General features: G+C 43.7%; 2 protein-coding genes across 4 annotated transcripts; one reads left to right on the forward strand and one right to left on the reverse strand.

Annotated features, from left to right (window-relative positions):
• Positions 1–897: 897 nt before the first annotated feature.
• On the forward strand, positions 898–12,622 carry VSTM5 (V-set and transmembrane domain containing 5). 3 transcript variants are annotated; one of them, XM_048076506.2, is made up of 5 exons: positions 898–1,184; positions 4,538–4,867; positions 4,966–5,103; positions 6,704–6,828; positions 6,933–7,206. In XM_048076506.2, exons 1-4 carry the CDS (start codon positions 1,100–1,102, stop codon positions 6,745–6,747), a joined length of 597 nt encoding a protein of 198 aa, XP_047932463.2. In that variant the 5' UTR covers positions 898–1,099; the 3' UTR covers positions 6,748–6,828; positions 6,933–7,206. The 3 variants fall into 3 exon arrangements, with proteins under 3 accessions (XP_047932463.2, XP_066845992.1, XP_066845993.1); XM_066989891.1 differs by lacking the exon at positions 6,933–7,206 and adding an exon at positions 11,406–12,622 and having other exon boundaries at positions 899–1,184; XM_066989892.1 differs by lacking the exons at positions 898–1,184; positions 6,933–7,206 and adding exons at positions 2,870–3,054; positions 11,406–12,622.
• MED17 (mediator complex subunit 17) lies at positions 10,312–24,134 on the reverse strand. The gene is made up of 12 exons (XM_048076505.2): positions 23,858–24,134; positions 23,530–23,696; positions 22,950–23,169; positions 19,040–19,176; positions 18,847–18,931; positions 17,605–17,757; positions 16,917–17,047; positions 15,728–15,912; positions 15,050–15,187; positions 13,935–14,052; positions 12,504–12,663; positions 10,312–11,695 (listed from the first exon to the last, which is right to left on the reverse strand). The coding sequence occupies exons 1-12, from the start codon at positions 24,087–24,089 to the stop codon at positions 11,490–11,492; spliced, it is 1,932 nt and encodes a 643-aa protein (XP_047932462.1). The 5' UTR covers positions 24,090–24,134; the 3' UTR covers positions 10,312–11,489.
• Between the last annotated feature and the right edge of the window lie 383 nt (positions 24,135–24,517).

The raw sequence follows: 24,517 nt of genomic DNA on the forward strand, positions 1-24,517 counted from the left end.
TTTGGGGGGGCTTCTGGAAGACAATCAAAAGGAGAGAACACCCAGTGCCTGTGCTGCATACAGCAGGATGGGAACAGGGCTGTCAGCTCTTGTCCTGTCACTGGGCACCACTGAGAAGAATCTGGCCCTGTCTTCTTTTCTCCCCCCGCCATCAGCTATTAATACACGTTAACAAGATTGCCCTGAGCCATCCCTTCTCCAGGATGAAGACTCCCTCCTCTTGCAGCCTCTCTTTGTGTGACAGGTAGCCCAAACCCTCAGTCTCCCTCGTAGTCCTTCACCAGGCTCGTTCCAGCGTGTCCATCTCTCCCCCTTTCTCCCCATTTCTCCCCTTGTCCAGGTGCCTGGCCGTGCAGCCAGCTCTCCGTGCACCTCGCTCTCTGCTTCCCTAACCCCAACCCCATCAGCGTGCCCGTGGGGATGTTGTGGAGGCAGCATCTAAGGCCTTGCTCGAGTCACGAGAAGGAACCACCAGTGGTGCGGGGCTGGGAGTCCAGCTGGCCGGGCAAACTGCCCTCCAGCTCTGACCAGAAGCTCATGGAAAACCAGTGCTCTCCAGGTATAATGGGGCTTTCTCCTCAAAATCCTTCCTGGAGTCACCTAAAGTGCTGTCCCTCCCTGAGGGTCTGGGATCATGGAGCACAGGGGTTTCCGTCGAGCCGCCCGGGGTGCCCCTCAGCACCCCGGAGCACGCCGCCCTCAGCACCCCGCTGCCGTGCCCTCACCGGGGGGGCAGCACAGCCCCTCGTACCGGGTCTGAACCCGGAGGAAGCCCTCCCCCGCCGGCTCCTCGGGGCTCCCCAGGGCCCAGCCGAGCTCCTCGGCCCAGCCCCGCCGCCCTGCCCGGGGCCCGGCCCCGCCGCGGGCCCGGGGCCGCCCCTCAGCGCTCATTTCCTGGCGGCGGCGGCGGCCGGGCCCCGGAGCGGCTTCGTGTCCTCAAACCCGCCTCGGGGGGGAGCCGAGGGGAGGCCCCGGTGCCTGGGGAGGAAGAGGAGGGAGGGAGGAAGGCCGGGAAGGAGGGAGAGGCCCCGCGGCTTCTTCCCCCGGGCCGGGCTGGCCCGCCCCGAGGGGTCGATGCGAGCCCCCGGGCTGCCGGCTGATGAGACCCCCGCGGGGCTGCCGGAGGCGCGGAGTCGTCGTGGGCACCGTCACCCTCTGCCTGGCCGCCGGGTGGGCTCTGCAGAGTAAGTGCCCGGCCCCCGCTGCACCCCCGGGCTCCCGTCCCCTTCCTTCACCCTCCTCCTCCTCCTCCTCTCAGCCTCCTCCTCCTCCTCATCCTCCTTTCATCTTCCTCTCATCCCCCTCTGAACCTCTTTATCCTCCTCTCCTCCTCCTCCTTCTCCTCCTCCTCTCTTCCTCCTCTTCATCCTCCTCTCCTCCTCCTCCTCTCCTTCTCCTCCTCTCTTCCTCCTCTTCATCCTCCTCTCCTCCTCCTCCTCTCCTTCTCCTCCTCCTCCTTTCATCCTCCTCCTCTCCCCTGTTTCTGGCCTCCACTCTGGCTGCTCGGAAGATTTTTTGGGACCAGGACGAGCCCCCCAGCACCCACACAGAGGAATTAGGGTGGGCAGCGCTGCGGGTGGCTGTGGGTTTGGCCGCTGTGCGCTGCCTCCTTCCTCACCAAGGCAGCACACGAGCGGGACACCGCTGGGTGGATGTCCTGTCCACGGAGACCCTTCTCTGGGGACCAACAGCGCTTGACCCCAGAGCTCCACGTGAGCAGCACCGGCCTCATCGCCACCAGCACTCCTCCACCCAGCAAACCCGTCCGGTGCGGCTGTCAAAAGGTCTGGGACACAAAGCAGCACGTCCAGCTCGAGCTCCTGGCCGGACAAAGGGTTCGTGGTGCAGCGGTGTGCCAGCAAACAGGCGGCATCGGTACCCCCTTCACCTTGTCCTGCCTCGTGCGGGGCCGTACGGGTCCGTAGGCGCAGCCAGCAGCGCCCAGCGGCGTTGCGCAGGGTGCTGCAGGGGGGTGCGATGTTTGCTCTCGGGGCTGATGCGGCTCTGCTTAGCTCAGACCGGTTCAGGTGACCCAGGCAGACTGCGTGTTAAAAACGGGTTTCTGTGTTTAGGTACTGCGTTGCCATACTCGGCTTAGTGTGCTGGATGGAGACAGAACACATGCAAATAATTCAGTGGAGGAAATTTATTTATTTTTACCTTTACCTTGCAGTCTTATATTGAAAACAAAGTCATGCCTTTATCAAAGCATAAAAGAGTAGCTGTGGTGAGACACTCAGCTCCTGTCTGGTCAGAAACAGAGCTAAAGGCCTTTAACTGAACACACGGAACAGAAAACAATTGGAACAATTTGCAGCGATTACCAGAAGTTCCCGTCCGTTCTGTTTATCTAGCTGTCACAAATCCCTTTTCACAGGTCTGGCAAGTCTCTTGTGCAGGCAGGGTAAAACTGAGAGCACAGCTGAGCTGGAGGTGGAAAGCATGGTGTCCCTGCAGCGGCAGCGGGCAGCACGAGCACGACACAGTACCACGAAGGGAGAACCCCAGGGGGTCTTATCCTGGAAAAAGCCTACACCCCATCTGGTCAAAAAACAGGGAGGCTGGGGCTTTCTCCTGTGCTGGTCCCATAGATGAAGATCTAGGAACCAAACCAGCTTCCCCAGTTTCCCTGGCTTACTTTAGCCAGTAGCTTCTGAATCCTGTTAGAGGGATCCTAAACAGAGCGGAGTCAGCTTGAAATTCACTTAACCTCTCTCTTCCCCATTTGTGCTTGCTCAGGGGTATCACTGGCCCAGAGGGTTATCTTTTTTTTTTTTTTTTTTAATTTTCTTTCCCTTGGAGATGTTTTTCGTTGCCTTTTTTAAGCATTCTTTCTCCTGAAGACCCCACACAGCCTCCAGGAGGCATTTCCCCATGGTCCTGCTTCGCTCACACCCTTGTCACGGCTGAGGGACTCACCCTCTCGCCCCGCTGGGTTCGACATTTGCAGATCACCGCCGCTCCTCAGCTCAGCAGTAGCGCTCGGGATGTGCCCGCATCATGAGAGCAGGGTGGTGAGCTCCTCCAAGCTGAACCAGGAAAAGGCATTTGATGGTAGGGCTTACTCTGTGCTTTATCTGCCATCTGTCTGCTTTGATTGCTGTGGATAACAGGCTTTCAGCCTCTAGCCAAGCGTCTGAAATGGGCCACTAGTTCAAAAACTACGTACACCGATTGAAACTTGGATGTTTGGTGTTCATCCAAATCTTCAGGCAGAACCCCCCCCGCCGCGCAAGCAGAGCTATTGCACTTACGCATTAAACTGAATAATCAGTTCAGTTTAACTGTTATGAACAGCTCCATAATCACATTAGTGTGTATTGTGTTAGAATTCAATATTCTTTTGTATCCGTTTTTGCCAAGAAATCAGTGTTTCCCATGAAACAAGGTACCTCTGACTGTATGCAATTTATCTGCACTGGCCAAGAGCTGGCTGCCTTGATGTAGCTGTTGTCTCAAACGTTGCTAACACTTTATTTCTGATTTAAAGTCTACTAGACCTCTCCAGCAGCCTGCTATGTCCCTCTCATCCTGCAAACATAAGTCCTTGCCAAGTCTTCACATGTTTAAGCCTGTTCTTGCTTTTTGGGGATGATAATTAACTGATATAGTGGGTTACCTTGACCATGGAAGTTAAGCTTTCCGTTTAAATGCAGGATTTTAAAGGCAAGCCAGTTCTGATGAACACAAAAGCCTTACTCTTGATCCATGGCATGAGGTAAATAAGCCAGGTTTTATACAATCTTATTTCTTCAAACTGTTCCTTGCCATTTTAGTGGGGGCATTAGGCTGACTTGGCTCGCCTAAGGTCCCCATAAACTGGAACATTGTGATTGGAATCATAAATGCCATCTTTTTTTTCTTTTTTTGAGTAAGTACTCAACATTTAAGTTGTAAATACATTACTGTGAAGCTATTGACTTTGGGGGACATGAGGGAGATGGGAGGTGAGGACTGCTCGCAAAAAAACGGTTCATTTAACCTCTGAGGAGAGAGGTGGGTTGCAGGGACATGAGAAGAGACAGCAGCACAATGATAGGGAGTGCCTACTGCAGGGATCTTCAGCTTATTAAGCAAATGTGGCACTTATTTTTCCCATACATTTACACAGAGAATTTGATTGTTAAAAGGTATTAAAGATGAGATTTATGAAAGGAGGATGTGATTTCCATTCCTCCATTTGAGATAAATTCAAAGATCATTTTTTTCAGAAAATGTTATGCTCCCTTCCCCAGAAAGACTCTTCCAAACCGTCTCCTCTTGGGTATCAAAACACTGAAACACAAGCAATTACTTGTCCTGTAAGATAGACAAATTTCTCCTGGTTATAACCAAATAAAACATGTGTTTAGTGTTAAGTTAGACGTGTATGTACCTTCCACAGTCAGTGGAGAGAGAGAGAAACTGCAGAGGATAATCTCTCCTCTCCTAAAACAGGTCACAGGGACAGGACAATTTTCCCTGCAAGACGTCCCATCCTGCCGAGGACACTCACTGCTGCATCACCTCCACGCTTATTGTCTCCTTTCTCTTTCAGCCCCTGGAGGAGTATCATTAACTGTCCCACAGCCCAACATCAACGCAACGGTGGCACAAAATATCCTCCTCTCGGTTGAATACTCTTGCAGAGGCATTGCCACCATTGAGTGGAAGCATGTGTCGAGCTGGGGCACCACCAAAATTGTGGAGTGGAAAAGTGGGAATTACGTTAACATATCCGCTGTCTACAAGGACAGAGTGACTATTTTTGAAAATGGCTCTATACAGCTTCTGAACGTGGGCATGAGAGATGCTGGCTACTATTTTGTCACTGTCACAGAGGAGCATGGAACCAACACCTACGGCGCCATCATAGTCAATGTTTATGGTATGAATTTCAGGGGAGTTCTCAGCTTTGCCCTGTAGTTTAAACACTGATCTGCTCATAAACAATTTTCTAATGATGTATTTCTGTCTTCCCTGCAGAGATTATCTACGAAGATATACATTTTGTAGCGGTTCTCTTTGCATTTCTCGCTGCAGTATCTGCCATCTTGATCTGCTTCATGTGGCTGTGTAATAAATCCCTGCACCTATTCCAGAAGACGACACATAAGCTCTCAGGTATCTAAGAGTGCAGTCAAGGTACAGGGTTCTCAAATCTGAATTTTGAGCCAAAAATTCACTCACAGTTTGAGCTGTAAAGGTGCTAAGCAGTGACGGAGAAACAGAATTGGATGGGCTCAGCTAAGTTATCCTGTTCAACCCTCTACTAACAAAGGCAACAGCATAATAGATTGTTTGTTCAGAGAGATCCACGGGACATTTACCGTATACATTTTACATCAGAAACCTCAAAACACTTCCCAACCTCATTATCTGCCAAACTTAGGGAGAAAAGGCCAGAGCTGCAATAACCGCCCCCTGTCACGGGACGTGAGCCAAAGCGCACCAGCAACACCTTCAGGTTCTGCTGCTGAAGGTTATCTCCAAGGGGAAGATACTCAAATGGCCCTCGGAGTGGTCCCCACCTCGCTTCATGGAGGACCACACCACTCTTTTCACCTTCCAACACCCTCCTTTAATCCATCCTCATGGCTGACCCAGTTGCAAACTTCAATGAACATTGACTAATATTAAAATCAGGCTCCTAACATGAGCCGAAGGCACCAGCCATGGAAAGCAGAGTTGACAGATCAAGAGAACACAAGAGATGCACTGACAGGAGCTTTCACATATTAGAGAAGAAACTTTCCAGCCACAGCCTGGGATATACTGCCTAGGTAGCAAGAGAAGATGCCATGCTATGGGCACGGGCTCAAGCTCTAGGCAAATCCTTGGAATGGGTGGTTTCTTTTACCACTTCAAAACATTTCAGCCATTCACCTCCATTTTTTGTAAGTGCAGATCCATTTGTGGTCTCTTGCCCTGTAGGTAAAACATCTGTGTTTCTTTTTTGAAGTGCTGCTTAAGCTGTTACATTTCAAGCAGCCAAAGTGTCAGTATTTCACTAGGTCAACACAGATGCTCAGGAACCCTAAGCCTCCTGGTCCAGACATTATGTCAACTCTGCAAAACTTGATGTCAAAAGAGATCAATTTGGCTTACGCTGCCTCCTCCTTTCTGCTGCTCACCTATGACTCTAAGGGCTGCTGATGTTTTTTTTCAGTGCACACACAGCTCACGAGCTTCTGTAGCTACTGAAAATTTTCATATCATGCCAGAATACACAGTCTTACTTGGATAAAACCTCTCCTTCCTTCAGTTAAAGCCAATGTTTCTATAGAGGCAGAGTCTTACAAAGTCTGAATCCCATACATTATTTGGCAGGCTTTAGGAATACTGCAGTACTGGACACCTGCTCTGTCCTCATCCAGAACAGGATCCAACCAGGGACATAACTTCTGTCCTGAGCCCACCTTAGGACAGCCCTCCTTTTGGAAGTCATAAAGAAAAGTATAATGGCCCTATAGACTTTGTTTTAGTTTTCATTGTGCCTTTAGTCTTGTACTTGACAAAACCAGAGTCACATTCAGCATGGTGAGGGACTCTTTATGCAAATATTTTGAAATGTCTTGTATTTAAAACCCAATTGTAGATGAGTAAGCTTGAGCTAATATTAAAAAGTTCAGAATGTCTCAGCTATTAACACAGAGTTGTTAATTTTGGAACGGGGACCTTCCCATCCATTTGCCAATCAATAATAATATCCTTTCATTTGCAGCAAGTACAACTGAAGAGATTGAACTGGAAACCATTGAATGTTAGCCAAGGACTGTCTCATAACAAAAATAACAATTCTACCTCAGGAGAAAGTATTGGCAAGGAAAGCAAGAAGAAACTTATAAGGTAAAGTGTCTGTGACTACTGTAGAAGCTGTTTGGCTTGCAAAGCTAATAGGACATGAAATGAGCTGCGTCTGATGGAGCTGTTTTGACCTGTTACAATTTCAGCTCTGCTAGTCATTGTCAAAGGAAAAGAGTATGCTTTCATGGCTGAGCACAAACACATTTTTGTGGCTAACTAATAAAATCTACAGCCTCTGCCACTCTTAAAAACAACCAACCAACTAGTATCAACCCATAAAGGAAATGATCATGCTCTTGAAGGACGCCTGCATTTTGGCTACGGCAAGTATCCTGCTATAGACCAACCAGCCATTAGGATCATTCAACGTAAATTTATTATGTCTAATTACAGTATTACATTAAAAAAAATTAACTGCAAGGATTGAATCCTGTTTATTGTGCATATGCTGCTACTTTCAGTCATAAGGAATTTCCTGAAGGTCTGAACACAAACTGTAATTCTTCTCGAGACAAAACTGACTTTGAAATAACGCCAAGCTGGTCAAAGTTCCGCCACTTACATTTCCAATTGTTTACATTGCCCAGGGATATTAACACACATTTTATTACATTACTAGGAAAGGTTGTTAAATGGGGAACTGCACGCAGGCACTGAAGCTGACGCTGTCTGTAACAATTAGAGTGGGCAGATAAAATACGTATCACACCTGTGGCACGGCAGAAATATCGAACAGTTTCCTTGTGAAAGATGTCGAGCCCTATGCGAACTGAGCCCACTGATGAACAGCCTATCTAGGAAGAAAAATTAAAACAGCATTACTTTGAAATTTAGTGTTTACAATTACAGTTCTGAAATCACTCTAGTTAAGGGAAGACACCTTTGCTTTCCTATTCTGTAGAAAACAAGAAGTAAGCTAGCTAGTGTTTGCATGAATCCGCATGCTGCGCTTGAATTCTCCACCTGCAGATCCTCTGTGTGGAATAACATTTGCTTTTGTGAGAGGGAAAGCACTAAACTGGTGAATCTTCAAATTACCCTGTTTTGCTTTTGTAAAGCAGTGTGAAATAAACATTGAAAATGTAAGAGACTGCAGGCTCACCTCTGTCTACAGATGCCACATGGCTTTTTGAGCTTAACTGCTGGTACTGCCTCTCACACTTCAGCTCATTCTCCTACAACTTTTACAAGTCATGCTGACAGCTTCCCCTCCCTCTGCTCAAGGACTTCTGTGCTCAGGTGCAGAGGTTAGACCCATAAAAACAAAGAATCTCTTGCCAAGTGCGTAATAAAGCAGATAGGTGCTAAAAAAGCTTTTTCCAAAGCATCCTGAACACAATACTTTTGAGAAGTCAGCCCTGGATTGAACGGGCCATTTGTAGTACGAAGGGCCTGACATCCACTCATAAATTCACGTTAGATTCAGCTGGCTGCTCCTTCCTGCGTCAAGGAAGAAAGAAACTAAAAATAAAATTAAGTTAAAATCCCAGCTACAGCACAGCTTTGTAAAGGAACAATTTGTTCCAATTCTTCACATTAAGTATGTATTTATTACCAGTCTTCTGTATCTTTGAGTGAAGTAGGCATTGATTTCACAGAAGCTAGAAATGTCTGCTTTAACTACCAAGCTTACAGTACTCTGTAAGGTATCCATATAGCATACGGAAAATACATATTTTTTTCACTTTATTTCAGATTGTTATTTTTCAGTCCCTACATCTTAGAACTTGAAGTTATTCACTAAGCTGAGCACATAGCAGGTGCATTGCCAGACTTGCTTAGAAAGTACAGTTAAGTGCAGCTTACATGTCAAACCATTATTATCTACTAACATTTACTTGAATAATGTAATTGTCAAAGTCAGCAAACATATGCAAGCATAAATGACCTTTTGAATTCATTGCTCTAATCATAGAGATTGCTTTCACTTCTAAACTACAATGCTGGAAAGTTAGGGTAAAAGTAGTAAGTGACCATTTAAAATCCTTACAATTTAGATGTGCTGTAACAGCAGTATGGAGTTTCTGACTAGTGTGGTTCTACCTCTCAGCTTGGCTAAAGATAAAGCAATTTCAGGCACCCATCCTTGGTTATTGATGCTGCTGCCACCAATCTCGCTTTTAAGTAGTGATATCCTACATGAACAAGAGGGATTCAAAAAATATTCAGTGATCCCATACAGCAGTTAGCTTATGCACTGCTTTGCTCCTTGACAATTCCTTAGTGGAAAAGTTTATCCAAAATATAGCATAATTAAAGGTAGTGTAACATAATTCAAATTCTGTGAAACTGGTATTTGTCAATATGCATTATCCACGTCAATAATATTTTATATACAAAATATGAGGCTGTTTGGAACAGTCCCTTGCTACACAGGGAGTGGCTGAAGAATTTAGTTTTACTGCAAGCTTTTAAAAATGGAAGTTTAGAAATTAAATAGCAACTTTTATTCCATTCATAAACTGCATGCAAAACTGCAGCAAAAGCTAATACTTAGAACATTCCAAGTGATCAAAGGGATTAAACCATTTTACATTTAAACTTTTTAATTAAAGAGATGTCCAAGTTCTTAAGATTGCTTTGGCAATCAAGTGTAAAGGTCTTAACCATCCATTAATGTCTCCATCTCGTGCTTAAAGACATACTTCCAAAAATTTCAAGACTGTCTCTGTTGTTAGAAGTCGTATCAGTCTGTTTTTTCATTGGTGTTGAATACACAGGAATTCCTAATTTGAAAAGACACTTTGAAGGTTCCAAATCATCTTGTGGGTTTCTTTTTAATAACATCTAAGCTTGAAAGTCTGTAAGTGAAGATACTCAGCTGATGTGTAATGCTTACACTCCTGGAATAGGAGAAATGATCACCTTGCACATGTTGTTTTTATTCTTTTCCCCTCCCAGAAGGAAACATATCCTGCAACCATAAGAACCTAATAGTTCCACAGTGATTATTTGGTAATGAAGTGCTTATTTGACAAAAAGACTACTGCTACATGCAGACTTGTCAGTTTGAGTTAAATTTATCCATATACTTCACTGTTTTTAAGTTTCATACACTCATCTTCTAATTTTGATTGAAAGATGTGTTGCATTGCTAAAACTGCCTCATTGGAACCAGATGCATGACAAATGCATGCAGCTGTGAGCTATAGGGAACAAAACCCCTCTCTGCCTGCAATCCTACAGCTTCTGCTAGCCAAGCAATATAGCAACAGGCATCTCAGGTGTTGCACAAGACTCGCCCATCTCAAGATCAAGATGTATGTGCCATTTTCAACCATTTTTTTTCCATGAGTTATCAAAGAATTTATGAGAAAACCCTTTCCTCTCCCACAGTTCAGTTGCACAGAGGCAAATATTTCGATGAACTGCAGTAGCAGCCTGTTCCACAATGTAAAATTCCAACGTAAGCACAGTGGCTGCTTTGGATACGCACTGAACAGCAGCTTGCCCCAAGCAGTTGCTTAACACACATTTCTAACAGCTATTCCATATTGCTCAAGAACATTACCAAAATAACAGCTGTCACTACAGAAGTAAAATGGTTTAATTCAAGCATAGCCTATGTGCAGGTGTCCTCATATATATACATACACCTCATAACACAATACGGATTTAAGTCTAAACCAGCTTATACAGACAGGTTTCAAAAAGACCTTTAGCAATTAATCATCACACAAAAGAAAAGCTCTGTGCAACACCTTAGTAGAAGCTTCAAGAAGGCTACAATTACAACCAAAAAGAAAAGAAAAAAACAAACATATTACCTCTTTGTTTTAGGACCTCAAAAGAGCTGATCGCCATAAGAATAATATGAATAATATTGTTTTTCTAGATGGCAGATGATGCCAGGGCAGAGAGGGGGGAAAAAAAACATGACTGTGGAGTTCCAAGGTCTACTGCATATGAGTTACCTGCTCTTCCTCTCTCTTCCTGCTCTATTCTCAGACATGAATTTACACTGCCTCCCAAAAAAAAAATACACACAAATTCAGTCAGGAGAATTTTACATGCAGATCAAGAGTTGTTCCTCTACATGCCTGCTTGCAACTTCTGTTGATTGCAAAGTAACATACACTGCATACACTCATCAGAAGCCGTGGCTTTGTAGTGTTCTCAACCTAGATCACTAACATCTCTCTCAAAAAGAAATGAAACAGGTGGCCCAGAGGCCACATCACTATACAACTGATGTACACCATCAACCCCCAACCCAAAAACATCGCACAGTGAAGACTGGTTACTTGAAATTTTTGTGAGTGTGTGTGTGAGATCTAGGGCACTAAAAGGCTTAGTGATTGCACAACTTACTCAGAATTTTCCTCTTTCAGAAAGATTTGCAAAAATCAATTCAGAAAAAGTAGAGGCTGGGAAGAAAAGGGTATCACTTTGAGCAGGCACCTTTCATACAGCACAGGCCTATTGAATTTCTTATTTTTAAATGAAAAAACATTAACATATCTAATTAATCTAGGTAGAGCAATATGCAAAGGTACAGCTGAAAAGAACTTTTTCAAAAAGTCATATTCTCTATATCATTGAAAACAATTTATTATAAACGCTACAATAGACAGATCTGTACAGGAAATAAATTTTTGTTTTCTTGTATTGCCCCATAGGCTCCGTTTCCCTTTGTTGCGTGGGCAGCAAACTTTTGCAGCACAGCACTGATTCCAAGCCCCCACGGACAGACTGATGGACTATTAGCACGGAGTTAGGGCTGCCATGAGGAGCTCCATTTTATACACGAAGTTACGCCCTTCCATTTTATTCCACTGGACTTCCTTGAAGGGCCCTCGAAGATGATTCCACTTGTTATCTTGCAGTACATCACCTTTGGGGAGATCCTTGCACTGACTCCGTGGAAATTGAACCATAACTTTGCTGCCGCTTTCAGGACCGTTACGTACTGTGAAGAACAGAGATTTTATGAGTATTTTTATACTTTAGGAATTTCTCACGTTAAATATCCTTCCTCATGCACACTATACATTACTGCCTAGACAATTCCAAATATGCTGGAAAAAAACTACCTTTTTTTTTTTTTTATAAAGAGTTTTTCCTCTTTGGATTTGCTTTCTCTGTTTTCCCACTTCTCTATTACTTCTGTTATGTTAACACTGCATGCTCTTGGCTACACCAAATCAGGAAAACATTTGACCAAAACAAAACAGAAAAACAACAAAAAACCCCTCAACACATGCATCTCTTTTTCCGTAGAAGTGTCAAGAACACCAAGGTTTTTTTTCCCCTCTCTAATTCTTATCTTTGATGTATTCTTCACCACTCCATTCAAAAAAGTATGTTATAAATCTCTTGAAATGCATCTATAAAAGCAAGGATTATAAAAGTAAGGATTTCTGTTGCTTTTAATCGCAAAACTCTGAGAGATCGGTGGTGTTCTCTTTGTGTGAATAAGGGATTTTTGACAATTTCCAGTCAGGTTTTGAGTATTTCCAAGGATGGGGACTCCACAACATATCTGGGCAACATGTTTCAGGGCCTGACCACCCTCACAGTAAAAAAGACATTTATTATTATTAATATACTAATTCTGTTTAGGTGTCAATTCCAGGTACAAGAGATTGTTTCTAGAATGTTTTGCACAAAGTTGGCATTATTCTATAAATCCCAGAGACTGGCTTTAGAAAAAGACTTAAAAACCCTTTAGAACACATTTAAGAATTTTGTATACACTTGGAATAGGAAAACATTACCTGAAATGGCGTAGTCCCCATTTGGTGATGCTACAGTTATCGCTGACGCGTTGCCGATACTCTCCACTGGCCCCAGACCAACATGGTTACTGAAACTCAGCACGTGCCATCCCATAACTTTTGCAAGCTGCTGAACCGCATGTACTTGGTGCTGTGACATCTGAGAGATAACAACAAGTTCATCTCATCAATATTTGCACACCACAGAATTAATTGAATACTGGTTTTACCAAGCTTTTTCTTCTGCTGCTGGACAGTAGCTATTTATAAAAGCGACTTTTATCTTATGTTCTCAAGTTTTGGAGGAACTTTTTTTAATATGCTATGTAAGTCTAACTTGAAGAAAGCACTACTGATAATCTCCTTTGCAGACAGAGACCACTGTATTAAGTACACTCTGCAGATTAATTTTCCATAGGTATATGGGCTTATATGCCTTTTTTATTTTTTTTAAAGTATTGCTTTCAATTAACACCTAACTAAAGTGTTATGAACAGGATATTGAAATATTTTTTCTTGGACAGGAGATGAGACCTCTGCTCTAAAATAACTAAAATATCTGTGCAAGTAAGTATTATGGCAAACTCAAATAAATAAGAGCTGAGGTTCTTGGACACGATTATCTCCATTAGTGTTCAAGTGCTTTAAGCATTGAGCCTTAACAGCTTAGAAGATTGGAAACTTAAGTTTTTCCGTATGAAAATTTAATGCTCATTCCAAGGAAGAGCCTAGCACTGTTAGCAATTCTCTGAAAAAGCCTGAAAACGCTTGATCAAAAAGAGATACCGTCAGCAGAACCTGTTTCAACTTGTTTTCTTTTGTGTCGCAGAGTTTCATGTAACTGCAACAGGCCAACCATTGTTATTAAAGGCCTGTATTTTGGCTATTTATAATGCATATTAGCAAGACTGCCACTTCTGAACAAAACCAGCGGCTTGCTCCACACAATTAAGAAACCACGGTTCAAATATCAGCTGATTTAGTAATGGCTGCTGCAAAGCAAACATGAACAAGACAGCGCTGAAATGACAGTAATTGTGGACTCATTAAAATCTCTACTCTAAATTGGATTTGGTTAGAGCAAGCTTCATATATTGAATACCTTATAGTCTGCTATGACTCTTGCTTGCTTGTTCTGAAGTCAGCAAAAATCTTAATGCACTGATAATGAGTAGCATAAGCAAATGCATTTCACTGGGAGTGTAAAAACATTACTGCTGGTGACCTTTGTAAAAACTGGCATCCTATTTAATATCAGTTGCTAAAGTCACTACACAAACATACTTGAAAAAAAGTCATCCACCTTCCTATTTGCAATACCTTTATTCTAATTATCTAATACTTTTTTTTACAAAGATAAATGTGGGATTTTCACTTCTCCTCTTCCCCAACACACTATTAGAAATAGAAGAATAACGTATACAACTCTACCTGAGATAAAAGGAAATCCTGCAGTTCTTGCTCCTGATGGGACAAGGTAATAACTCTTCCATCTCTATGCACTACTCTGATTTGTTCAACTCCAATGTTCAGTTGTAGTTGAATGGATCTTTGAAGACAAGATGCACGTTTATTCAAAATGTGTTACAAAACTTCTGAAAACAGGAAGCTTGCTCTAGAACACAGAATCCCTCCCATTAATTTATAGGAACTCTAACATGAGGATGGTGCAAAGCCCATAGAATACAGCAGCAACTCAAAATATCTCAATTTCATCATTCACCTCAACACCTTCCTCTATACTGCAGGGCATGGCATGCTCCCAGAGCCAGTCCACTGCTTGTTCAGGTCAAGGAACCTCCTGAGGTGCCTCACAGCTCCCTCCCAAGCTTCCTTCCAGAGGTGCATGGGAAAATGATGGTTACTGTTCTACCTAAGTCTTGAGCAGCAGGTGTCTCTGGAACCGAGACTGCAAATTGTACCAGTGACCACAACCTGCTCCGCGGCGTGGAAGCAGCCAGAAAGGACTGCTCAAAATGGGAAAATGGTGCTAAAGCAACTAGTCCGTCCACTTGTCCATATAGTTAATTTGCCGCTGGTCAGCATGTAGACATTCATTTCTGGAACATGATGTCTCATATTTCAATGTCAACGTAATAACAGCATAAATGAGCTTCACATTTCAGTTCCTATGTAACCAAGCTAGGACTGAGCAGCAACCAGCTCTCCATGACCAAACTGGAAGTTTAGAATCCAGCACATACAGAAATACTTCATACTCAGCTATCTCCATCTGAACTAAATCCTCCTCAATGACCACTTCCTGTTTCAATTCCTCCCTTGAAAGAAACTCTGCTTAATAAGTTAACAATTTACTAGTTTCTTCATTAAATGCATTGTAAAGTGGGTGAGAGCTTTCTTATGGTGGTTGCTCCTTCCCACCATGCAGAAAAATAAATTACTTCTATATCAAAAACGGTTTTCTAGTTTTCTGTCTTAAGACAAATTCGGTTTTCTGTCTTAAACCTGTAAAGCAGAACTTGAATACTCCCTGCCATTGCAGCATCAATTTACAACTAGAAAGATTCAAACATTTTCATACTTACTTGCATATCTGTTCATATCCTTGAGAAGTTATTAGAACTTTAACACTGGATTCATAAACATCATTTATGTTTGACCAGTGGGCCTGAATCTGAGGATCCTCAATACGGCTAGCCAGACTGTCAATGGTTCGAGCAGTTCTAGAAGAGAGAGACACATTCCACCCAAAATAATCTTGCCAGTTCATGTTTTTTTTTTTTTTTTTTTTTTTTTAAAAAAAGGAAGTGTGTAGATTATGAGTTTGGTTTTCTTTGTGCCACACAAAAAGCTTGCCAGTTTTACAGAGCCATGCAGATGAAAGTTCTATTTCAGCACCATTCAGGTACAAATGAAGCACACTTGTTTACGCAATTTCACACATATTCTGCAGAAATACGGAAGTGGTATTACTCAGTATCAGCTACTGCACAGCAAAGAATACTAAAAAGGATTTATACAGTATAGGGAAAGTAGAGACAACTATCAGCAGTCTACATTACAGCTGTCACAGATCTCAGAGATCTGTTTTTTTTTTTAACTAGTTAAGTGTTGTTTACTCATACTTGATATGTTATTTGTTCTTAGTACTTCAAAATAAAGAATCAAGAAGTAGCTAGTTTTAAGAACACTGAAAAAAGATCAGTTGTGTTTTACATAGATATACTTTATCACAACTTTAACAAGAATAGCCTGTGACCTACCTGCGTCTCAGAAAAATGTGTTTTGCCTGCTTTATTATCTTCTCCAAAAGTCCTTCGTTTGACTGTAAAGCACTGATTTCATTTTTATCAAAAGCCTGGGGTCCTGCTAGTCTCATTCTCTTATGGCCGAAAGGTGCACTAGCTGGATGTGGCATCACTGTTGAGCTCAGGGTTTGCTTGTGACACTGCAAACAAACAACAGCTGTTGTAAGAGAAAGTGCAACTGCAAGAAGCAGTATGTATACTACAACATTCTGTTTCACACTGAGTCTTAGAAGTGTACATACTTTCACAAAGTGTACCTTTTCTGACTTCATAAGCTTGACAGCGGTTTACATAAAAACAGCTTTCTAATCACACTTTGCCTCCCTGTTTAGGCACGTCTTTCAAACCTTGATGAAAGGAGAAACTGATTTAAAACAAAAAAGTTACCAGCTAAGAAAAATTTGGTAGTATAGCAGTAGCTCCCACTAACAAGTCTGCAGTCTAAAACTAAAGGAAGCATTTTAGAGATGAAAACTGAGGTACAAAAAATTTTAAAATCATGAAACAAAATTCACAACAGAGCTGGGCACTAAGCCAAAGCTTCAAGTCCCTTAGCTCAGTGTTTAAAAACACTGGACAGTTCCGCATAATTTCATCTCTTGTGAAGCCATGCTCTAAGGATATGAACACTCTCAGGAACATGGTTTCACAACTACTTAGATACCTGCAATTTGTCTGATTTGTTCAGGAGGGGAGCACATCTCAACCTCCTACCCCAGGTCCTTCCACTTGATTACATGAGAATCTAAAACACTGAAGCAAGCAGTGGACCTCAAACAAAGCAAAGTTACTATAGTAATTGATTCTTCTTTCCTAACGGGAGTCCCGTCAGAACCAATGCTCAATTCCGGTACTTGACAAACACTCAGACTCAAAGGAAAAAGGGAGCTGTACTGCAAAGACCTCGCACAGCTTTTCTGAAGCAAGCAGCAAGGCCTAAGGTTAACTCCAGAACTACTGTTCCAAGAAAGCATAACTGCAACTCCCCCATCACCCACGCATAGCAGAACTGAGCGGCAGGCTGCCTCACACAAATGGATAGGAGTTTACTGGCCTCTAGTGGCTTTCTGTTGTACTACCTGCGAGCCTGAACAAAAGCCAAAAAAAAACCAAACTCTTCAATACTTGACCATAAACACATTACCTCTCTGATAAGTTGATGCAAATTATGTTCCAGAACATAGAGGTGGTCCTCTGGATTCTGTTTTTCGGCAGCAGACTTTTGTGATTTTTTGTCATTGGAAGAGTGACACAGAGAAATAGACAACTGCAAACCTGCGCAAGCAGATTAAAAAATTAAGGATACTAAAAGTTCTCAAGCCTGCTGCTAAGAACTTCTTATTCTTCACCAACCAACATTCAGCATCTTTTTCTTAAAAAAAGGTTCAAGCAATACAGAAACATTCCCCGTAAGATATAATTAGCTGTATACCCCTTTTTAATCTTAGTTCTTCTGAAAACCCATTAGCTAAGGTCTTAAGTTTCACCTACAAGAAATCCACAGCAGCAATGACACGCACAGCTCCAAACTGCTACGTACACATATCGTTATAGTTGACAACGTTAAATGCTACTGACAAAATAACAAATCAGAAACAAATCATAATCCATACAATAAAATATTTGTAAATTACAAACTGAAATGTATTAGTTCGGTCTTACTATAATTAGAAAGCAAAATTCTTGGAAACTTTTTCAAATTCTTTGAGGAGCAAGATTAACACACTTTTTTTTTTGTTGTTTTGTTTTGCCGTTTTTTTTTTTTTTTTTTTTTTTTTTTTTTAAGTCACATCAAACAGAATTTCAGACTGTATTTAAGCAAATAATCCTACCTGGGAAAGGCTGGGAGATGATCTGGTTTTTCACAACAATGTGAGGAATTTGTGATTTAATTTGAACAGCTTCTCGTGACAGCTGGGCAAAGATTTCTTTACATAAGAGAACGTTCTGTGCAGTCTCCAGTTTTGTCTGCCAGTGTGGAGAACCTTAAAAACATGAATTAATGTTTTCAGAAGAGTAAAGAGAAGCTACCTTTTTTTTTTTTCCCCTCCAGGTATCAGATATTCAGCGGTAGCTGTGAGACGTGGCCTGAATGCAATCATTATAGCAGCAAGGTAGTCATTATCTTCTATCCAAACTGAGTATTTTCCAAAGTTTTATCTGTTAAGCAAGCACTTTTAGATAACACTACTGAATTTTACTTTGTTTTATATGTATATTGAACGTATATATGTACGTATACACATATACGTATATTGTAAATCGCTAGTCCCTTCTGGAACTACCATTATATTCCCAGATCTTCCGTGAATTCTGCTCGTGAACCTCAGTTTCCTAAGTTGCCATTTACTTCTAAAGAAGCTTCTGGCTTTATTTAACTCACTCTGCAAAAACCAACAAAATAATTTTAAATATGTACTTTCAAATTATTTATAGGCCCCAAATTCTTGGAAGATTCTGGTCTATACTGTAGCCTGAATGCTGTATGAAATATCCACATAACATAGCATCATGTCTATGTTCAAAGCAGCACACAGACCACTGTGAAGTAAAATCCTGCCAGAAACAAGTTCTTTCTTTATCCTAAACAACTGAGTTTATAATCCCAAAGGTTTACAGCTACAGATACTGGCGTGTATCAGGTTAACCAAGCTGCTGCCAGTGAGCTGTCAGTAGTTAAGACACGCTGCCCAGCACCTTTCAGATTCAGAGAAAATATGTGAGTCACAGCAACAAATGATTTATTTTGGGCAAAATTAAGAGTGAACAGTCCTTCAGTTCAGTTGAGATAAATGGGCTGTAAGGGGCTGAACCACGGTATCTTGATGTACTTTCAGTTACATGCTCAAGGCACTCCAGTACACTTAAATACAAATTTAGGGATTTTATTTCATAAACTGCATAAACACGTATAAAACATGGAAGGAATACACTTTGAAAATGTCCTGTTTCCAAAGCCCAAGCAGAAAATTTCAGTTTAAGTTAGAATATTTTCGTTCACTCTTCTTTCAAGCTCTGTGCAAGAATTTTCCAGTTTCTTGATAACGTGCTCAGAAAACAACACATAACTATACCTGGTTTTGATTTTGGCATGGGTCTTTTAAAGAGATTTACTGTCCCAAGGTCACCAATGTCTGGAGCTTGTTTCTGAATAGAAACCTACGAGGGGATGAAAAAGAAAAGTGTTTTTTTTTTAATGCTTGTTCTTTGTTGCAAATGTACAATAAACACAAAACCCATGCTAAATTACTAAAGATATTGGCAAACCTTTATATAGGCTGATCCCTCTAAATCACTTGGAATTTGAACATCCAAAGGACAGTAATCCTCAGGTATCTTTTTATCCAGGTCAATATCAGTGTTCTTGATCACCTCAAATGTGCCATGATGAAGAAAAAGGGAACCTAATCAAGGAAGAACAGAGACATGCATATTAGAAACACGGGATCATCCAGGTTGGAAAAGACCTTCAGGATCACCAAGTCCAACCATCACCCTGACCTACTGAGTGCCACCACTAAACCACGTCCCTTAGTGCCACGTCCACACGTCTCTTACATACCTCCAAGGAGTGAACTCCACCTCCCTGGGCAGCCTGTTCCAACGTGAAGGGACCAACACCCTCCTTTCTGCAACCTCCTTTCAGGCAGTTGGAGAGACTGATGAGGTCTCCCCTCAGCCTCCACTTCTCCAGACCAAACACCCCTGGTTCCCTCAGCCGCTCCTCACAACCCTTGTTTTCTTGGCCCTTCACCAGCTTTGTTGCTTTTCTCTGCACACACAGGAGCAATTCAACATCCTTCTTGTGGTGAGGGGCCCAAACCTGAACACAGTACTCGAGGTGCGGCCTCAGCAGTGCCAAGTACAACAGGACAATCACCTCCCCAGTCCTGCTGGCCACACTAGTTGTGATACAAGCCAGGATGCTGTTGGCTTTCTTGCACACCTGACACACCACTGGCTCATGTTCAACCAGCTGTCAACTAGCACAGCCAAGCCCTTTTCTGCCAGGCAGCTTTCCAGCCTCTCTTCCCCAAGCCCATACCACTGCATGGGGTTGTGGTGCCCCAGGAGCAGCACCCAGCACTTAGCCTCGTCACATGTCACACAGCTGGCCTCAGCCCATCGATCCGCCTCTCCCAATCCCTCTGCACAGCCTTCCTACCCTCATTAGATCAACGCTCCCACCTAAACTGGCATCATCTGCAAATTTCCTGAGGGAGCATTTGATCCCCTCATGCAAATCTATGTTAAAATGTTAAAAAAACAGGCTCCAACACTGAGCCCTGGGGAATGCCAGTGGTGACCAGCCACCAACAGGACCAAACTCCATTCATTACGGCTCCTTGAGCCTGGCCATCCAGCCAACAAACCATATACCTGTCCAAGCCATGAGCAGACAGGGAAATACCATGGGAAAGTGTCAAAACACTTTACTAAAACTGAAGTAAAGGACATCCACAGTCTTTCCCTCATCTACTAAGCAGATCATCTTGTCATAGAAGGAGATCAAGTTAGTCAGGCAACACGTGCCCTTCATAAACCCATGCTGGCTGCTTGTGATCACTCAGTTGTCCATTATGTGCCGCAAAATGACATTCAAGATAAGATCATAGTGATGTGATCTTGAATTTCATTTGAACATGATCTTGATGTGATTCAGATTCACTGTGATGTGAATCATCACAGATGATTCAGCTCCACAACCTTCCCTGTGTCCAAGGTCAGGCTGACAGGCCTGTCATTCCCTGGATCCTCCTTCCTGCCCTTCTGATAGATTGAAGTCATTTTTGCTGAACTCCAGTCAACTGGGCCCTCCCTGGTTAGCCAGGACTGCTGGCAGGTTACTTAAAGCTGCTTGGTGAGCGCTTCTGCCAGCTCCTCCTTGGATGAATCCCAGCTTGACCATCAACTTGTGAACATTTACAACATGGAGGAAGTCTCTTGCACTTTCCCACTGGGTTACAGAGGCTTTGTCTCACTCCCTGTCACTATCTCCCAGCTCAGGGGGCTGGGCACCCTGACAACAATTGGCCTTACCAACAAAGACAGAGGCAAAAAAGGCTTTAAGTCTCTCAGCCTTATCCTTTTGCCACTATGTTTCCCCTTGTATCCAATAAAGGATGGAGATTCTCCTTAATCCTCCTTTTGCTGTTGATGTATTTATAAATGAGTATTTTTAATTGCCTTCTGAGTTCCAGTTGGGCCTTGGCCTTCCTGTTTTTCTCCCTGCACAACCTGACAACAGCTCTAGAGCCCTCCCCATTTGCCTGCCCCTTCTTCCACAGCTGACAAGCTTTTTTCTTCTTAAGTTCCACAAGAAACTCTCCGTTTATCCAGACTTATCTTCTCCTTCACCTGCTTCAGTTTTGGTACATTAGGATGGCCTGCTTCTGGGCCTTTATGATTTCATTCTCCAAGGCCCAGCCTTCCTGGACTCCTCTACCCTTATGAGCCACCTCCCCCAAAGGGCCGTCAACCAGGCCTCTAAATAGGCCCAAGTCTCCCCTCTAGAAATCCACGCAGCAGTTCTGCTAACCACTTTCCTTCCTTCACCAAGAATCAAAAACTCTTCATTTTGTAATTGCTGTGATCTCCGCCAAGAATCAAAACCTCATCATTCTGTGATTGCTGTGCCCAAGACAGCCTCCAACCATCACATCACCCGCGAGTCCTTCCCTGTTTGCAAACAGCCCATCAAGTGGGGCACCTTCCCTCACCATTTATGTCAAGAAGTTATCCTTCATAAACTCCAGGAATTTCCTAGACCATTTCTTCCCTGCTGTACTTTATTTGCAGCAGACATCTGGGAAGTTGAAGTCTCCCGCAAGGGCTAGTGATTGTGAGACCTCTCCTAGTTGCGTGTATTTTGTCTACCTCGTCATCCTGGTTGGGTGGCCTACAACAGACCCCCACCATAATATCTGCCTTACTGGCCTTTCCCTTCACCCTGACACATCTCCACTGTCCAGCTCCACGCAGTCCAGGCACTCCCTAACATACAGGGCTAACCCACTTCTTCTGCCCTGCCTCCCTCTCCTGTAGGGCCTGTAACCATCTCTCACAGCACGCGAGTTGTCCCACCACGTCCCTCTGAGGCCAACAACGTCACGGCCCTGAGACTATAGAGCATCTCCTGCAAACAAGGAAGCCCAAACCTCTGTTTCAGAATGCATCTAAGACTCCAGAGCTCCATAGTTTACGCTCAACTCTAATTTCTTAATGAAATCTTTAAAAATATAGGGAATTTAGAAAGTTAATTTCAGCACGGCAGCATCTCAGTCCTCAAGTGGGTGATATCTAATATTCTAATATAAGATAGCAAGTAAAGGTGCAACACCTACTATAAAGCAATGTTGCTTATGTTTGTCCTGCAGTTTAACAGCTATGACGAGGTTCGGTCTGTAAAAAAGCAACCATACAGCCAGCCATTCGGGTGAGACCAACAGAGGCAGATATCCACATCTGCAACCATGTTACATCCAGGAACATTTCATCTTCTTTAAGATAAATCATCAAGAAGAGTCACACACACAGCTTCTTCATTAACAGAAGATGAATAGCCCTAAGTTTCTCTTTCCCCTCCTTCGCTGACTACATCAGGTGCCCAATATAACCAGCTCAGATGCCTGCTTTATATTTACAAATTGTATTTATTCTGCGTTCACTCCTTCATTCCATGTTATCAGCTCTAGACTCTGGGTTCGTTAACCCCTCTCACTGAAATTCATGTAATAATGCATATTCTCAGCTTCAGTTCTCAGAAGTTACAACAGAAATAATGAATCAGTGTTCAGAGAAAAATACAAGATACTCCTCAATGTTTTAAAATGCTTCACAGACCAAACGTAGACAAAAGCCAAAGAGTTACAGCATCTACTTGTCAACTGATCAACCTTACTGCCAATACAGAATTGTTCTACAAAGCAATCTTTACTAAAAGTCTGCCAGCCTTTAAGGTCACTTACCTAAGGATGTTTTCCCTGATAATATCAGAATATTTTCCCTGATAATAAATCGTTTCCTCCTTCTGTAATTTTGTCACATAATTATCTGTTATTAACTGTTATTCATTATTAAAGATATCCCCTGTATTTTTCCAGTTTAAAAATACTTTGTAAAATATAAGTTTCCATTCTTGGCAATAATAAAATAAATAAAAAAATCTACTGTATACCTGCACTTCTGTAGCTCAGATCACCAAGAATTTTGTCGCCCACTTTTCTCAGCTTCCAGTGTTGTCTCAGTCTCAACAGTTCAGAGTTGAAGTCTCTTTGTCGCTTATTTTCCTGGTTTTCTGCCACTGATTTGGATAATCTTTCCGCTCCTTTCAGCAGGATTTGAGCTGCTCCAGCTAATGACTTCTTTTTGGAAATCAACTGTAGGAACTGCGGATTCTAAAAGGGAAAAAAAAAAAAAGTTGTATTTTAAGTCACCTGAAATTATTATTAGTAAAAGCTAATTGACAGCAACTGATAAGCAGCTTTTGCTGTATGTTGAGCAGCTGATTTAGAATCACTTTCACATCAGTATTGAACATGCACAGGAAGCACTGTGACTTACAGCCCTGACAAAGAGGCCTTTGAAATCAGCCTCGCCTCCCATTCTCGGCCTTCCCACTCACCCATACAGCACTAAACCAGGACATGACGTGGAATGCTTTAATACATTTTGCATGTAACACACATGAAAAAGCCTCAACGAAATAAAGTCTTCGGTATCGACTCATCTGAACTACACAAGGCGCTGCAACGTACCTGTTTGGGAGGAGGGGGCTCCTGCACGACTGGATCGAGGGTCATGAACTTCTTATCCTTGACGATGCTGAGGACATCGTAGAGCACGCACATCTCCGTCAGGGCGCTTCTCAGGTTGTTCCTCACCGAGTCCCAAGGCCAGAGGGACGGCTGGAACTTCACCAACCCTAAAAACGAAAGCAAGGCTTGTAAGATACAAAGGCGCAAGCCTCCCTGTTCGCGCGTTTCACGAATCACAGCAAAACAAGGCGGGACCCGGATCTTTTCGCCCCTCTCCCACCGCAATTCGGTGGCGGCCACCCGACGGCGGGGCCCGGCCGCCCCTCACCTTCCTCATCCTCCGCCTCGCCCGGCTCGGCCCAGGCGCGGCCCGCGGAGCCCGGCTCGTCCTCCTCGGAGCCGGAGCCCTGGCTGAAGTCGATGCGCTGCGCCAGGCGGGCCAGGTTCTGCGACATGGAGAGGGGCTGCAGGTAGGTCTCGCTGCCATCCAGCCCCACCTCCTGCACCTGCTTCTCGCACGCCGACTCGATGCTGATGCGCACGGCCGGCACGCCCGCCATCTTGGAGGCCTCCCCGCTCCGCCTCCGCCTCCTCCTCTGCCGCCGGGCGGAGCCGAAACCGCGCTCGGGAGGGGAGGGGCGCGCCGGGAGGGACCGCCCTTCCCCGCCCCGTGACGGGAGGAAGGCGCTGGTACCCCTCATAAAGTCATTGGGGTCGGAAAAGTCCCTAAAATCATCCGGTCCAGCCGTCCCCCTGCCACCAGTGTCACCCACTAAGCCATGTCCCTAAGCACCACGTCCAGCCTTTCCTTGGACACCCCCAGGGACGGTGACCCCACCACCTCCCTGGGCAACCCATCCCAGTGCCTGACTGCTCTTTCTGAGAAGAAATGTCTCCTCATTTCCAACCTGAACCTGCCCTGGCACAACTTGAGGCCATTCCCTCTGGTCCTATCACTAGTTACCTGTGAGAAGAGGCCGACCCCCAG

Source organism: Anser cygnoides, chromosome 1, assembly GCF_040182565.1.
Source record: "Anser cygnoides isolate HZ-2024a breed goose chromosome 1, Taihu_goose_T2T_genome, whole genome shotgun sequence".
In the NCBI taxonomy this organism is placed as follows: Eukaryota; Metazoa; Chordata; class Aves; order Anseriformes; family Anatidae; genus Anser; species Anser cygnoides.